At 43.4% G+C, this 16775-nt stretch overlaps 1 protein-coding gene across 1 annotated transcript; it reads left to right on the forward strand.

Moving 5' to 3' along the window:
* Nucleotides 1-1755: 1755 nt before the first annotated feature.
* On the forward strand, nucleotides 1756-5397 carry LOC138569681 (hemoglobin larval subunit alpha-like). The gene is made up of 3 exons (XM_069647869.1): nucleotides 1756-1924; nucleotides 3623-3827; nucleotides 5075-5397. The coding sequence occupies exons 1-3, from the start codon at nucleotides 1830-1832 to the stop codon at nucleotides 5201-5203; spliced, it is 429 nt and encodes a 142-aa protein (XP_069503970.1). The 5' UTR covers nucleotides 1756-1829; the 3' UTR covers nucleotides 5204-5397.
* The last annotated feature ends 11378 nt before the right edge of the window (nucleotides 5398-16775 follow it).

Below are 16775 nucleotides of genomic sequence, written 5' to 3' on the forward strand. Positions count from 1 at the left end.
TTTCCTGGCATCAGCATCCTTTATCGCACCAAAAGTAGATGATGAGGGATGCTACTGGTCGAGCTGTGCCAATGATACCCTGTTGCTAGTTAGAACCCAATTGGGTCTACAATCTCTACTTTCAAAGCGTACAAAGCATATGTCGCTGAACGGTTTGAAGGTAAAGCTGCCCAAAACCATCACTGTGTGTTTTGTGGGATCTAAGAGCAAACCCCCTAAATTCACTTGGCGGATGGAAGGGAAACCTTTGATTGTGGAGCAGACAATGAAATACCTAGGATTTATTCTTGCTAGATCTTCGATTAAAATGGCATGGGTAAATTCTATACAAGAGAAAGGAATACAGTTGAGGGCCCAATGTCCTAGATTTATAAAAGGTATTGCCGATTTACTGTGCGACTATTTATCGCTTTTTATCAACAAAAAGCAGTGCCCGTCCTCTTGCCTGGTTGCGAGATAACGATCTTAGTTGAAGACTATGATTTTTCTAAATTGGAGAAGGAAGGTTCTTAACCTTCCTAATTGTGGACCAATTTCCTATTTGCAGTAGGAGTTGGGCCTTACCTCTCTTTCTTGTTTGAGAAAATGGAACCTGCTTAGAGTGTATATGAAGCTAAGAATGGCAAACCCAAACTCCTTATTCTCTCTAATATGCAGGCACCTGCTAAAGCTAAAGTTGAGGGGTAGTAAATCTTTGGTGGATAATTGTAAAATATTTTTTGTGTAAAACGAACTGGAAGACGAAGCACCTTGTTTTAATCATGACCTAATAAAGAGGAAACTACTAGAAAAGGACAGGATACACACATGTGAAAAGATAATCTCATATAGACTACTGCGTGATTTTAGCAGAGAGCAGAGAAATGTTCTCCCGAAGTATTTAATACACAATGTCCTGCTGGAAGATTCATGAAAACCTTTACATGAATGTGACTGAATCGGATCCACACATGGGAGATTCTGCATGTTAGAGGGCAAGCTGCTAGACCGTCATGTAAATAATGCCAAAAGGCAAATTAGTCAACGTATTCTCTCTGTTCAGCCAACTGCTCTATTAATTAAAGTTGTCACCTTTTTAATTAAGGTGAAATTGATTGATACATGTTAATAATGTTTCATTTTAATGGAAGGATTTACTATTGTTAGTAAGCTATTTATTAATTGAAGTTTTGATATTAAATCATGAAATGTGGATTTTAAATTTGGTGATGGTGTTAATTTTGTATGTGTTTTGTAAAATTCGTGTCAAAGTCTGCATGTATTTTTTAAATGAACCAATACAATAAAAACAAAAAAAGTACAACTCTCTTGTTGAGTTTGTTCGGTGTTGAGAGCCCTATCTTTTCCAACATTCTCACTGTTAGTACTGAACGCAGTGAGGGAGCAACATTTCATGAACCCTAAATCTTTTTACACCATTCGGTTTGCCAAATGGCCAATGAGGTTTTACAAGTAGAAAACTCCTCTCTTTGTTACGAAAAGGAATGAGGCGAAAAAGCAACACCCATTTAAACACATTTTACTAATTCCAACAGTAAAAGCGTTATTATTTTTTTTTTTTTGGGCAAGCTACTGAATGAAATGTCCCACAGATAAGTCCTCTGTGCACGTAATACTGCAATGACCCACCCACCGCCTGGCACTGTGTCAGGGGAGATAAGAACCCCCCTCCTTGGGTGGAACCCAAGAATGACCAATGAAGGTGGATGTTTGCCAAGCTCCTGAGCCGCCGTCTCCTTTAAAAGGGGCCCTGACCGGCCTACAGCACCGACTGCATTCACCTGCCATCTTCTGCTGATCCAGAGCCCCCCAGCTCCAGAACCATCAAGATGACTCTGACCGCTGAAGACAAGGCCCTCATCGTCGCCATCTGTGGCAAGATCGCCGGCCACACCGATGCATTCGGAGGAGAAGCCCTGGACAGGTAAAGGCTTATGAGAGGGTGCCCTGTGGGTGTGACTGCTGCCTATAAAGGATGTGCCATTGGCATCTCATTGATGGTTAATGGCATCCGAATTCCTTAGAAAAGTGGCAATTGTATGGAGGGGACCGCTAACAATAGCACTTAACATACCATTCGCCATGCAATTATAATCATTTGCAAAATGTAGTGCAAACAGTAGCTATAAAGGCAGACGACATTTCCTTTGCACACTGTTATTGCACTCCGTTTTGCAAAAGGTGTAAATGGTGCATGCACTTTGCATGCAGCCTTCAGAATTTACATTAGCAGATGCAAAAAACAGGCACATTCTATAGGAATCCATGGGTGTTTTGCCAGCATGGAAATCCCCTGCAGCCATACAGCCATGTGTTATTTGAAGACTTAATGGTGAATGCACCTTGGTAACGTAGGTCACCCTAAAATAGAAAGAAAATTCACCAGAGTGTAAAGACAAGGTGTAAACCACTCACGCCATGGTTTTAGAACTTGCTTCTATGTACCAAGCAGAAGTGTCTTCTTATGTTTACTGACCAATGAAGGCAGCTTAAATCCTGTTGTGGAAGTGGTAATGCACAGTAGACGAGTAGACCCTCTGCAGTAGACGTCAAGAGATGAAGGATTACAGATGTGCTGAGCGTTTTGGACCCGTGTGCAGTTGGCAAGGCCTTAGTAATATTGCAGAGGTGGTTAGAAGTTAGGGTCTTTGTCGGAGCTGTTATAAGGCCCAAGCCTATGATCTGGGGTTGTGGTAAGAATTGCGATCCCATGGAGGGCAGAGAGAGGGGGTGGTCGTAGGTTCGATCCTTCAGGGGAGGTGAAACTAGGTGCACACCAGTGCACAAGGTGTGGGTAATATAGAGCCAATGGGGGGACTTTGTGGGTGATACGCCCCATGCAGAGGGGGTAAGAGGTCAGTTCCAATAGCCACATGATAAACGTTGAGAGTCCATGGGATGGCACTGAAAACTAAAAGTCGGAATGGCAGGTGGTTGGCAATGTTTTTTGACAAACGATGGATGCGTGCCTCAGAAAGGGACTGGTATATTATAATAATCCCTTAAATGTAACGAGTTTCTAGGACAACGTGACACAAAGCGTCCCCTATGGCGGCACCAGAAGGTGGTTGCCAGATTTAAATCAAATATCACTTCTCTTAGGCCACCAAAACTCCTGCTGCAAACGTTTCCTTTTTTTGTGGGGCGCGGGGCGGCCTTTCTGTTTCACCAACGGGATAATGCAGCAGGGTACATAAGAGAGAAATAGCAGCTATGGGGAGTTCAGCATTTGGATACTGGGGGTCCCTGCCAGATGCACTGCAGCACAATTAGTGCACACATTAACACAAGGAGCGCCAATGTTTGAGATTGTTAACAAGCTGGCAGCAACTTCGAGCATCATTATGCGTCTGGCCAGTTGATAAGGGGTCTAGCCACACTGTGTGCACACATTGTGTCTTCTCCTGGGCTGGACATTTTTAGAATCATTAACTCATTCAAGCACTACCAGTGGTTTATTCGGAGGTAAAGGTTCCTAATTAGACGACAAATGCAGGTTTTCCTTTTTTCTGGCGGGAAGGGAAGGTGAATGTCAGGTGAATATAAAACCAATTGTTCGAGAGTTGTAGAGAAAGTCCTGTTTAGTATAATTGTCCCTAAAGATGTCCCTGTTCCCCCCCAGGCTGTTCGCATGTTTCGGTCAGACTAAGACCTACTTCAGCCACTTCGACCTCAGCCCGGGCTCCGCTGACGTGAAGCGACATGGTGGCAAGGTCCTGAGCGCCGTCTGTGAAGCCGCCAAGCACTTGGACGACATTAACCAGGCCCTGTCCAAGCTGAGCGACCTGCACGCCTACAACCTGCGAGTGGACCCTGGAAACTTCCAGGTGAGAAGAAATCATAATATACAGAAAAAACATTAATTTTGTGGGTTTATCTATCAAAACACGTACAAAAACACACAAAATTAAAACCTGTCTCGTAATATTTGGCTGAATTAATCCTCGGTAGAGGAGCTCCCAGACCTTTTTGCGAATTAATAGCTCCAAAACTCTTAACCCAGAAACAGGGTTTTTACCACCAGGCAACTGCACTGTGGAGCTCGGCCCTTGGCCCGCAAAAAGCTGGTAAAGACCTTGGGCCTCATTACGACACTGCCGGTCCGGTAACAACGGTTTCGGTAAGCCTACCGGCACCATTGTTATTGGACTGGCACAGTACAAGTTTACAGTGCGGACGCCCTCCCGCCTGCCAGGTCTGACCTAGCAGGCGGAACGGCACCCGCTCGCAGACTTTCACTGTAGCACCGGCACCGTTATTACCGGTGCCGGTGCTACCGTCATCCCCATTCCCATTGGATTAACATTTTTCTGGCGCCTGACTTCCAGGAACACCGGGGTCATAATCCACTGATGTTGCCGTGAAGCCAGGTGCCAGAAAAAATCCCAACTCTCTCGGCAGCCTGCCGGTTTTACCGGTACAGCTACTGCTGGAGTTGTAATGAGGCCCCTTGTCTTGCATTTATTGCTTAACATGCACGTGGGGTGCATACCACAGCCAATCAGATTGTTTAGAAAACAGGCTTCAGCTACGTGTATACGTTTTTGTTTGTGAGCACTTATTTCCCTTGGGAGCTAAGCGCAATAATGGCACGTTTGGCGGGCAATACCAGGTGGTAACGACCTGACTCCCGCGTTAGACATTAACGCGGGAAGGCACATGGTACAATCTGTTGAATGTGGCATTATTGCTTACATCTTCTTACTACTGTCATTTCATCAACAGGGAACTATGCTCGTCATCTATGGAACTTTCCCTGTTAATGACGTCACATCCACTGTACTAAGAAATCCATTGACAGTTTAACTATCAGGCTGCCAGGCCTTTTTTAATAATGCATTTTCTTAAATTAATATCGTGCTATAGTCAATTATCTGACTTTTCACCAAATAATGCTGTATGTAAAAGAATTGAAAGAAAATGCATATTAACTTAAACTAGGATAAGGTGTTTTCTAGTTGTAACGGTAATTAAGGAAGTCATGGAGATGGTTATAAATTGACACATGTTCTCTGTCCCTGCAGTAGACTGAATGTGCTTGGTCTGGTGCTCACGTGCTGCTTTTCCTTTTCAGCTGCTCTCTCACTGCATCCAGACTGTCCTGGCTGCCCACTTCCCAGCTGACTTCACCCCCCAGGCCCAGGCTGCCATGGACAAGTTCCTGGCCGCAGTGTCCTCCGCTCTGACCTGCAAGTACAGATAAACTGTGGACTCTGATCCGGACGGATGTGAACAGTGAAGAGGAAATGGCCGCCATGATGATGCACAAGGAAACGCGCCAGAAGGCTAGAGATCATACAGCATGAATGCACAGACCACCCGCCATTTTATGCTGCCTTTGCCATCAGATGTGGTCACCCGTTTCTATTTTAACATCTTAATAAATTGTGAAACTTCCTTCATGGTCTTTTGCATCTAATACGTCTTTGAATTGAGTGCGTTTCCTTTCTTTTGGTATCCAGCCGAAGTGGTTGCACGTATGAATGAATCAGGTAAAGTCTTGAAATGTAGTTGGACTCCTTCTAGGGAGGCCTTTCGAAGTGCAGTCCAGGCAGAAGCAGCGACAATAGCTCAACAAATAATAGTTTTGACCAGTATCACAAGGTAACCACGTTCATGACAAGGTGGTCAATGTGCTCCGGCATTTGTCCTACCTGCGCTGCCATCAGATATCTTTAGCTTCTTCACTCTGTAGCCATATTTTGCAGCCCTCTTACACCAAGTGCCCTACAATAAAAATCTTATAACGAATACATAAATAAATAATACAGTGCAAACGTTTCCCACTAAAAGTAACATAAAATGACTATTCAACATGTATCATTTCAAAATTCTCAAACTGCTCAATGAAAGATAACCTGCCAAACCCGTATAGCTTTATCTCACTGCATGTTCTACAATTCACAATAATGATCCCCTGTTATGTTAAAGCATTTAAAATGGTAACCACTTGCAGAGGTAAGAGGAGAACACATCAGAGGTTGGACGAGAACAAGATAAATCTTTTCAGTGTTGACTCGAGTGCAGGGCCGGTGCAAGCACTAGGCAAACTAGGCAGCTACCTAGGGTGCTGGCAGCAAGGGCAATAAAGAGCAAGATTTTGCCTTTGCTTTCATGAATTCTAAAATAGATGTAAACCAGTCTGAGTTAAAGTAGCTGCATAAGGTCCTACTGCAATTAGGAGTGTGCCCTGCTGCAAACCACAGTGCTCACATTTCGCTGAGTCTCTAACATGGCATGGGAAGTAAGGCTAATGCCTCCTGGCACATTTTTTGGGTTCCATGTGATTACAATGAAAACAGGAATAACTAAAACATTTTTCATGACCCTAAAATAGTGAAAATACAAAGTTTAATGTTTTCTTAATATGGGGGGTCCCCCACACTTCGCCCCCACACCTCCAGCCTTGCTGTTTACCTAGGTCCATAACCCCACCCCAACCCCATCCCAAACCGTTCTATTCCCATAGCCCATCCCCATATATATTTGAAATAAAAAATAAAGTATTTCTCATTATTTTAGGGTTGTTTAAAAAGATGTTCGTATTTCCTAATTCGTTATTATCAATGTATACCATTTTTTGAGCAGTGCAACACATGTCCTGGCTCATGTAAAAGCACACAGGCCTATCAACAAGAAATGCTGATAAAACAACATGGTCAGGACCAGGGTATGCACACCAGGTAAGCCAAGAGACATGGTAGAAGTCTCCTGGCAATTCTAGAGGCAAAGCATGGCCAGAAGAAGTACACCTCAACAGTCGGAGCAGAAGAGAGATATGGGGATAGATGCAGGATCCTCATGCAAGTTCAGCATCACAGAGTTAAGGGCCTTATTCACATTATCTTAGAATAGGTCAATTTGTGCTGTGCTTACTCTGAAACATTTTCATTAGCTTGAACAACCTGACGGATGTAACTTTCTAAGCAATGCTCGAAGGGCTGACTCTTCACTAGTGACCCCACAATTGATGTGTTGTAGCGTTTGCTCTCAAGCTCAAGCAAAGACTATTTATTCATGCAACTTTAAAACTACTACATGAATAAATAGTCTTTAATTTGGGTAAACATGTTATGTAATAGTTCAAATTCTTTGAATCTCAGTGAATTCAGAGCTGCAAGCATTATCTGACATTTTTTGGAAGGTTAATAAAGAAAAGGTACCTAATTGATCTGCAATTGTCTGTGCTTACTTTCAAAGCAATACTGAACTGTACTAGTCAAGCAGTGCTGTCTTTGCCAGTACCTTTATATTTGGGGTAGGTTATAAATCCAAGATAAGTATGCTGGCTGAGAATATAGGCACATTGAGAGTAAATACATAGCCCTCAACCTGATAAAGTGTTAAGTGGATCTTCTGATATTAAATTGCTGGTCCAACATTCAACTTAGTGGCAGTTTTTAAATGAATTGAGCATTTTGGAATACCATTTCATGAGTGAAAAAGGTCTAACCTTTCAAACGGATTTCATTTAAAAGCAGGGCCGCAGCACTCAGGGTGATATTGAACACAGAGACATACTCTACAGCCAAGCTGCACTGCCCTGAGTTCTTATGACCTGCCTCCTGGCCGACCTCTCCTCCCTCCTTGGACAACCTGAGATTAGCTATCAGGCATGCTGACAGACACAGTAGTGCATGCATTCTGCAATTGCATGTATGTGTGTATGTGTCTTGAACAACAGCTGCACTTACCACCCCATCTTCTTCACCTGGCCCTTGCACCCTCATTGCAGTAAGTAAGGTAATGCGCTATTGATGACACAGAGTGCAGAAAACAGGCAGGTTTGTGCAGTGCACCCACCCCCCATACCTGCTCCACTCCCTAAGCCCAGCCAGCACTTGGTAACTGATACAAACTGCTGATTGGTGTATAGTGGATCTAGATCTCACACTGTACTGTACGCCAAAGAATTTCCCTCTGGATGGCTGTGAATGCACAGTCGAGGAAAGGTTATTTCCCTTCCATCCCTGATTCCTGGAATGAGGATTGGAGGGAGCAACCTCTACCCTGGGCTAGAAGTGGTAGCAAAGCTACTGACCGCCACTAAGACCCTCTCACTTTCACTGACTTGAGCTGTGGTTTCTGCCACTCTCTTAAGTGAAGGCACATGGATGCGGGTGGAAGGGGGCAGAGGCAGAGATATGTCAAGCAAAGCCAGTGTTAGTTTTACCTCCAAATTGGGGGTGCTTGTAGAGAGTCAGTCAGGTAGGTGCAAGGATGCAATAGCCTCCCCCTAACAACCATTAATTAGACACCTGCGGTAAGTAATTAAAGTGGCTTACAATAGTCCAGAAAACAGCCTCACAGAGGCACACATTTGTGTGTATGGGCTGGTAAGGGAGTGTGGTAAGGGGATGTCTGAGGGTCATTTTCAATTCTACTGACATCATAGATTTTTCATGATTCTGCCTATTTGTATTGCTAATCCTTCCTGATCTGGTCATAGCTTCTAATTTAGCCTGTATGTCGTATATTATGTGAGTAAGAGAGAGTGATTTAATGTCACTGTGTTAAGAAAAGGTCTAAAATGAGATGGAGAAACGGCAACTTGTGAATGTGATGCAAAAGGCATGCATGTGAAGAGGAGAGAATATACCTGGAATGAGCAGATGATATAGTCAGAGCACATGGTAGTGGAGATGGCAAAATTAGCTTCTGCCTAGGGTGGCACAAATCCTTGTACTGGCTCAGCTCCAGGGCCACCTACTTTGGCAAACCTATTGGTGTGAGAGTGTGGTAAAGTGGAGATGGCATATCTGGCGGGACACCAGAGTATGCATCTATGTACTTTCCCATTTAGTGCATTCCCATCCACTCCTCACCCATATTGAGTGCATCAGAATCTCCTTTAACTGCATTATCACAATCAATATTTATGACAGTAACTTGCCCAGCCCCAAACAACATGAAGTCTCCGGCTCGGCAAGACGTACAACATCAGAAAGGAGCAGCATCATAAGCAATTGGTTCAAACTGCTTAGGCCTGTCCTGCTATGCCCTCAGCTTCCAGCCCTCTTCTCAATCATCCTTGCGTTACTACGTTTGATATATTAATGATTATTGGGAGCATAAAGCAGGTAGTTGGGTGAGAAATATTCCACCTTAATGCGTAATGTTTCTGCACTCTTTGTAGGACTCTAATGGGAAACTGATAACTAAATGGACAGACCTCAGCTTCCTATGTTTCTGTAAAACTGACCATCCCTGCCCCAGTCTCTTTACATCATTTTGTGGGGAGGCTTTGATGCCAGACAAGCCTATTAAATGTATGCTTGAGGCAGAGTGTGACATAAAAATGCACGCTAGCGTTTCTCACATGCAATGGGCTCTCATGCTTGCACAGTTTATTCTAAAGGGGTCAATGATGCCTGGAAAGGAGTTAGCATGTTTCCTTGTGGCCTGCATTTTAGTCTACCAAATGCACAAATAAACCTCTAGCACTGTCCACGGCTACAAACCTCAGAAATTGGTGTTAAAATATTAAGGGCTAATTCACAGAAGTGTTTTGTAATGGCAAAACACCATTGGAAAATATTCTGTGAATTAGGGCATAAATCAATACCTTTGGGTGGGAATAGGCTCCAAATTCAATGTTTGGAAGGATTATGGAATTTAGGACACTACACATGTAACCCCCTTGTTGAGGAAAAACGGTTTCTGAACCCTCACATAGGAGTCTTGTTAGGCGCTCCGGTCCACGCCTATCACCACTGCTGCCTGGGCCTTCATAGTGGCGCTCCCCTGAAAAGTAGGGGAGCGCCAGAATCACCACCAACCCCCTGGCATCCCTCCTAACTCTTAACACCCAAATCAACGGAATTGAAGGGCCCACTTAAAGAAATGACCGGCCAGCCTTTATAACAAAACCATCATACTGAAAATGGGCCTATTAGGGCAGACTGTGAGACTACTTCAAGTAATACAAGGAAGTACCATTTGAGAAAGGTCCACCTGTCATTACAAAAGGAAAAACAGAATTTTAATTCACAGTGGCAACAGAAATGCAAAGGCCCCTTTTTTCATATTTGAAAGCAGAATTTTCAAACACTGACACCAAAATGGCTTTGCATGGGCGTTTGCAGTTTAAAGCAAGTCATGAGAAAATAAACCCAAGCTAACAGAAAGATCTCAGGAAAAACACATGGTGTGGGTTGAAAAAAAGTTATGTATATTATGCTTCACATGCATAACACCAGCAGAAATTTGAAAAGAAAAGCCCACTTTGTTTCCATGAGACACATGACACGTTCCTGTAGGCCTGAGGCAGACCCTTTTGCTTGTTGTGGGGCAAAGTTCACAAAGGACTCCCCCACTGAAAGCCTGGCTTGTATCCCAGCTGTCTACAAATGTAATGAAGTGTGGCAGCGAAGTGTGGCAGCTAAGGGTGTAGTAAACAAATGTCCCCCAGACTTGGAGTTTCTGAAATCTCATTTCTTTGCAGGGCACATGGCCTAGCCTGTGCATGGCAGGAATGTAGGGGGGAGGTATGAAAACAGGGGCTGCAATCAAGGCTGAACTTTGAAAAAATACAGTAAAATAGGAGCCTTCCAGATCAAAATTGTGGTCCCCTTGAGATAAGAGGACAGGATGCCAGATGTCTGCAGGGCCTTGTGTCAGCCCCCAAGCGCACCCTAGCTCATTATCTGCAGTTTGGGATCTGTGTTTCCAAGGCCTCCCAAGTGTTCCCGACTGGCAGCTACCACCTTCAAACAACAATAATAACATTGTGCAGATCTGGATGTAATTTTATTTAATTCTCCATGATTAGCTGAATCGGGAAATATATACATTATGGCAATTACTAGTAAATCACAAAGTGTTGCCACATAACTAATGTTTGCCAAGATTTTGACATGAGAACACATGGGGATTTCAAATGGAAGTTGCCATATGTCTGTTCCAGACTACTAAACCAATCCTTAGAAAGAGGCAGGGTGTGGGAGGAGAGACAAGGGTAACCATGCAATCCTGGTTGAGAGACCTCTTGCAGGGCACTACCCAATAATGAGATCTTGAAGGTGTCATTACTGGCATATAAAGTGGATGCACTGTAAGAGAAGGGGATAAGCTGCTAAAAATTACCATCTGACCACCACAAGGAAACATTAATAGGAAATCTTTGCAGAAATTGCATCTGAGTGGAGCTGTCTATTGCTGGGGAGGCCTAAAAGCTTACTGGGTCATATGGCGAAGCGCTGGGGACCATCCTTCAAAGTGGAGTGATTCCTGGCCTGTCCATCCAGAGGGTCCTGAAATGCAGCTGACTTTCCTGATCTTTAAACAGAGGTTTTAAATGTAAGTAAAATTGAGCCATTCAGAACCAAAAGGCGGGGAATCAGTTTACATTAAATCCTTTCCCTTTATAGTGGGAGGGGGTTGGGGGAGGGTAACTCTGTAGGTCCTTAACCTATTTAACTAAAAATATTAATTTAATGAATTCCCCCTGGAAGAACACCACAGGGTGATTTTTGACAAAATTCCAAATTGACAAAGTTCATCCCAGTGTGTGCTGAAAACTATAGATCGTAATTTAATTGGGTAATCCTATGGGTCCAGCTTCCCAAACACAGGCCTTTAAGTGGAGGGAGTGGGGGTCTGAAAATCAGACATTCTTAAATCATCCTAATTTTTACTGTCCGACTTCATCTAACACAGGCCTTTAATGTGAGCGGGCTGAAAATCCAAAATTCTTAAATCATCCCATTTTTACTGTCCAACTTTCCATAACACAGGCCTTTAAATGGAGGGGGTGGGGTGAAAATCCACGATCCCATATTGATTATTTCTGAAAGTGAAATTGGGATAAAGTAGAGTATTGTGATTTGTGTTTTTTCCAACCAACTTGTGTGATTTATTTGTGTAAGCAGAAATGTAATTGTGAGCCACGGAGAAGGTGGCATGTGTTGTTTTTGTTTGATCTCCATTATTTAGCATTCCAATAAAGACAAATATATTTCCTACACCCAAGCCTGGTTCTTGGCTTGCTGTGGGAAGAGGGGGGCAAGATTTGTGTGACTCTATATGAGTCTTCAGTAAGGTCAGGTGTCGAAAAATAAGACTTTGCAGAGGCAAAAAGGGAATTGATTAAGAATTTATTTTTGATTTGGCATTGGGTGTATAAATCAAGCAGGAACAGGGTGTGCCCATGAACAAAGAAACTGTTACAAAAGTTGCAAAAAGCCATTTTGAAATGACTGCCATAGAAGTGTGTGATGCCATGAAGCACCTTCTGGCTAAGCTATTCATTTGAGGAGAATGGGGTATGGACGAAGCAGGGAGTTAGCAAACTAGAATTTTGCAACAGGTCACCTCAGTGAGCACTGACATTTGGAGTTAAGGTGGGATATTGCACAAAGCATTAGAGGCATTTTATATGGCCAAAAACGCTTGTGAAGCTTATTTATAGTTCCACTTGCAGGAGGGGAGATGCCAAGCCCAAGAGCAGCAGTATTCAAATTGTGGGGCACCCCCCCTCCCCTATGGTGGGCTGAAGGCTCATGCCCAGGGAGCGCACATTCACTACCTGAAAAGAGAAAATTACAGGCAGCCCCATTTCTTTAACGTGCCACACAGAACAGTTTACAACTATTTTCTTTATTTTCATGTCTCTTTATTTGACACACCAAACATTTTTTGGTTTATATTACTTTTTAGTTACATATGGCGCATCCCTATAAAGGTTAACTCTAGTTTTCTTGCTTACATATTCTAGTGGCTGCTTTGGGACATGGACTAAATGCATCCTCTCAGCATCAAAGGTCTTTTAATAGTCTAAACAAGCCAGCCACTGCCTAGCGCGCACACCACTTGGCACCTTGATTAGGAAAGTGGAGTTTATTTTCTGTCACCATGCAGATAGTAGTCCATGGCAAATCAATGGCAAAGCAAGGCAAATCAATCAATGCAGTGATGTGTACAGGAATGAGATGTATGCTGCACAAGTCACCTCCCTGTTGGTTAATTGTGTCTATGTGGTGCTCTCTTATGTAACAGCACATATACTTGTTTTTGTCTGATGTGCCCATTGTCCATACAAGAGCATACAGGACTGTTTTGTGTATGTGTCTCTGGCAAGCATGCCATACTGCGCCCAAACTTAAACACATAAAGCAATGAAAGAAGTTGCCTCAAATTGTTTATCCACGAGGCCAAAGACTAATAATAGATGCCAATGTCAGCTGTGTTAGATAAAGCATGGGCATGCTCTTTTTTGCCCAAATAACCCCTGAGGCCTGCGCAATGGTGAGGAGATAGTGGCTGAAGAACTGTGGGCCTTATACCACACATCAGAAGCCATTTTTTTTTAACGCTTCATAGGCGTATTACTGGTCAGACTAAAGTTTGAAAGAGGTACAATCCTTTTTGTGTAGCCTTTATGTGCATTGTTTACTGGGCCTCTCTTTTGCGGTAGCCTGCCCTGTCTGTAGATACAATTCCCTAAAGATGTTTCTGCATTGGGGTTGGGCATGCCCACACTGAGACCCAGCCCTTCCTCCTCTAAAATTCTTCAGAAACAAGAAGCAAAAAAGCCCTTGCAGCCCATTTGAGTGGCTGAAGTTGCAGCCATTCTATGCTCGCATCCAAACACATAAGCTGTCCAAATGAGCATGGTTTGGAGCATGGTTACAAGCATTTTAATGTTAGCGTGAGTATTGTGAACCGTGATATGAGCACCAAGCTATGCATCAGTTATGTATTTAGAGATTCACACATTCAATCCTTTTATCACAAACTTGTTTATCAAATGTAGAGATCTCTGAATACTGTTATAGTCCTGAAATGCTCTGTGATTTAATGCAGAGGATACAGGAATCCTCATTGGTGCTATTTGTCCCAGCAATTCGTTTTGGATGTGGACACTGGCAAAGCAAACCAGATCTGTGATCCCCTCTGGCTTGTGCTCTTGACATACCTTGCTGATATTGTCGATAAGCTAAATACCCTCAATATGTCTTTGTAAGGAGCCAATGCCAATTCATTTACAATGAACAAAAAGGTATTTGCCATCTAGAGGAAGCTAGACCTCTGGCAAAGAACAATTGGAGCTGGGGAAGCAGTTCAGTTCTTGCAGAAGCAATTGAGGAAACAGAGTACAACTTGTTTCATGTCCTAGAACCAATCACATGTCACCTAACAACATGAAGGTCCAGCTTTGATAAATACTTCCCTGAAGAAAATGCTGGCATTAATGACTGGGTGATGCAGCCTTTCCTGTCAGAGGAGGTGGTGCATCTTCCATTTAACGCCCAGGAGGAGCTGATTGAGGTTTAGTCGGACACAACTGAATTTAGGAATATTGCAGTGGGTGACTTTTGGCTGAAGGTAATCCTGGAGTATTCTACATTGGCAAGGTCTGGTATACAGTTTCTTACCCTTTGGGTCTTCCTACTGGAGGAAAACTTCAGAGTGGCGGTTTCAAAAATAAAGCCACACATTGACTCACTTTCTGCAGAGAGACATCTACCCTTCCCATTAGTACTTGCTATGTAAAATCAAATTGCCTTCTACTGAATATACTAATAGGAATGTATTTTGAGAAAATAAAAGCCGTACTGGAGAACTTTGTTTCTACTTGCACGGTTTCTATGTTTAGATTGGAAGTGATTGTCCTACTGTCTTGGAATGTCACCCCAACAACATATCTCTTCAAAATTATGGCACCACGCATTCTGCAGCCATCTCTATAAAAAAAAAAAATAACACCAGCACAGAGGGGAGGGCAGGGAGGTCCCAAACTATTTATTTTTTGCTCAGGGGGGCCTTGGCATAACATGTTTGAAGACCACTGCCCTAGAGGAAGCTTCCTTTCTCACCCAGACAGAACCCCTAAAAACCTCTCATCCTGAAAGTGACTCTTCTACTCCCGAAATGTTAGAACCCAAAGAGCAAAGTAGGAGAGGCCATAGAAGAACCCACTTTGTGAAAGAGCTTAATATCATCCCCTTTGAAAGCGAAGAGACCCTGGAGGACTCAGGAAAGCAAATCCTCCCTATCAGGAACGGGGGAATCCCTCGCAAAGAAAAATGGGTTCTAAAAGACCATGAGTGGGACAGGGTAAGTATAGAGTTTGACCCGAAACAACAAACCACATAAACCCCAAAATGTGAGCCAGACAAGGTAGAAATGGAGTGTCCCTTTCCCCAGACAGGTTCTGAGAAATGCCTCCACGAAAAGGGGGACAGCAAAGAATCGGGGGAGAAACAGGATTCCCCAAAACCACCAATTCTTAGTTGTAACATATTCTTTACAGATTCCCAATCTCAGAAACAGAAAATTGCCCAAGATTACACAGTATCAGGGTTCAGTATTAAGAAAAAGACCACCCGACTGACAAATAACTCACACTTTCTTTGCACCCTGGAGGAAAAGGAAGGCAGATTTTATGCATCGGTAAGGTTGCAGGGTCAGTTTGAATTATCAGCTGTGGTGGATACTGCATCTCAAGCCACCCTCCTGTCCAAAAGGGCCTTTGACCAACTAAACACAGAAGGGAGAGGCCAACAAATTCCACTCACACCACTTCAAGGGCAACTCCAAAATTTAGATGGGAATGATACTCCTTTTGAAGTATGGGGTGCATTTAAAGGCCCCCAACAGAAGTCCCTTTCACCTGAAAAGCAGCATTTAAACACTGCCACCAAAAACGGCCACAGTGAGTAGAGCGCTCGCTTTGCCGTCTGTACATAGTCTGCTGACGCAGGTTTGAATCCCGGCAGGGCCAAACTCAGCCTTTCATCCTTCCGAGGTCGCTAAATGAGCACCACACACCATGGGTTATAATAAGCAGCACTAAGATACCTCAGGGTTCGTAGCGCTATAAAAATGCTAAATTCTTATTATTATTTATTATAAGTGGCAAGCATTTGAACACTGCATCCAAAAACGGCCTTGCTTTAATTTTATTTCACATAAGGGGCAAGAATTTCAACACTACAACCAGTAATGGCTTTTGCTTTCCCTTTCGTTTGAACAGCAGCTCTTTAAAGACTGCAAACGAAAAACGGATCAGCATTTACTTTTGTTCACATCAAATTAAAGAATCATGTGGAAGGGGGCCTACCCATCATTATCAATGGACCAACAGCAAATGTAAAGAAGGACAAAGCAAAGAATACTCTGACCTGTAAGATAGGATTTTAAACATTAGAAGCAAAAACGGCCTTCACACGTGTGAAAAGAAACACAGCTTTAAAAAGCCACAGTGGAAAAAGATAGCACTGCTCACACAGAAAATGTCAGAGAAATATGATGTGGGGGGTTGACCAAAGCGAATGTACATTATGTTCCAACCCACAAAACTCCAGTCACCTTTGAAGAGACACTTACTGCAGGAAAAACCAGTTCGAGCTGAAGGCAGGAACTTCATAATGACAAAGACCACTTCCCGCGGGATATCACACATATCCTATAACCTTCCCACAAAAAAATGTGATGCTGCTGAGGGCGTCATAATTCCCTGTTCTGCAGACTTGAAGGCAGGAGCTCAGAGATTTCAAACTAGGCAAAGTGTGGCCGAAGCATGACCCTCTTCAAAGAGTAAATGTCATGATGCCTATCCCCGGGCATCCGGATCAAGCCCATCAGCCCCGGGAGCAGGCATCCAGACATTTACAAAAACCCCAGCAGCCCCAGCTAGGGGCTGTCTGGGTTCGGTCCTGGCGTCGTAGGCAACAGGCTCATAGACATTACTTACCTCATGCAGACCATGCTGCAAATAAATCCAAGCCAACGTGAGGCCTGGATGGGACTATTTTACTACAGGGACTATTTTC

The sequence above is a fragment of the Ambystoma mexicanum genome, chromosome 2q (genome assembly GCF_040938575.1).
Source record: "Ambystoma mexicanum isolate Mex_15411 chromosome 2q, UKY_AmexF1_1, whole genome shotgun sequence".
NCBI lineage: Eukaryota > Metazoa > Chordata > Amphibia > Caudata > Ambystomatidae > Ambystoma > Ambystoma mexicanum.

Excerpts from the sequence above, each read along its gene's own strand:
- LOC138569681 (XM_069647869.1), top strand. The coding sequence starts at position 1,830 with ATGACTCTGACCGCTGAAGACAAGGCCCTCATCGTCGCCATCTGTGGC. Across the intron at positions 1,925-3,622 it reads GGAGGAGAAGCCCTGGACAG|GCTGTTCGCATGTTTCGGTC; the intron begins GTAAAGGCTTAT and ends GTTCCCCCCCAG. Across the intron at positions 3,828-5,074 it reads TGGACCCTGGAAACTTCCAG|CTGCTCTCTCACTGCATCCA; the intron begins GTGAGAAGAAAT and ends TTTCCTTTTCAG.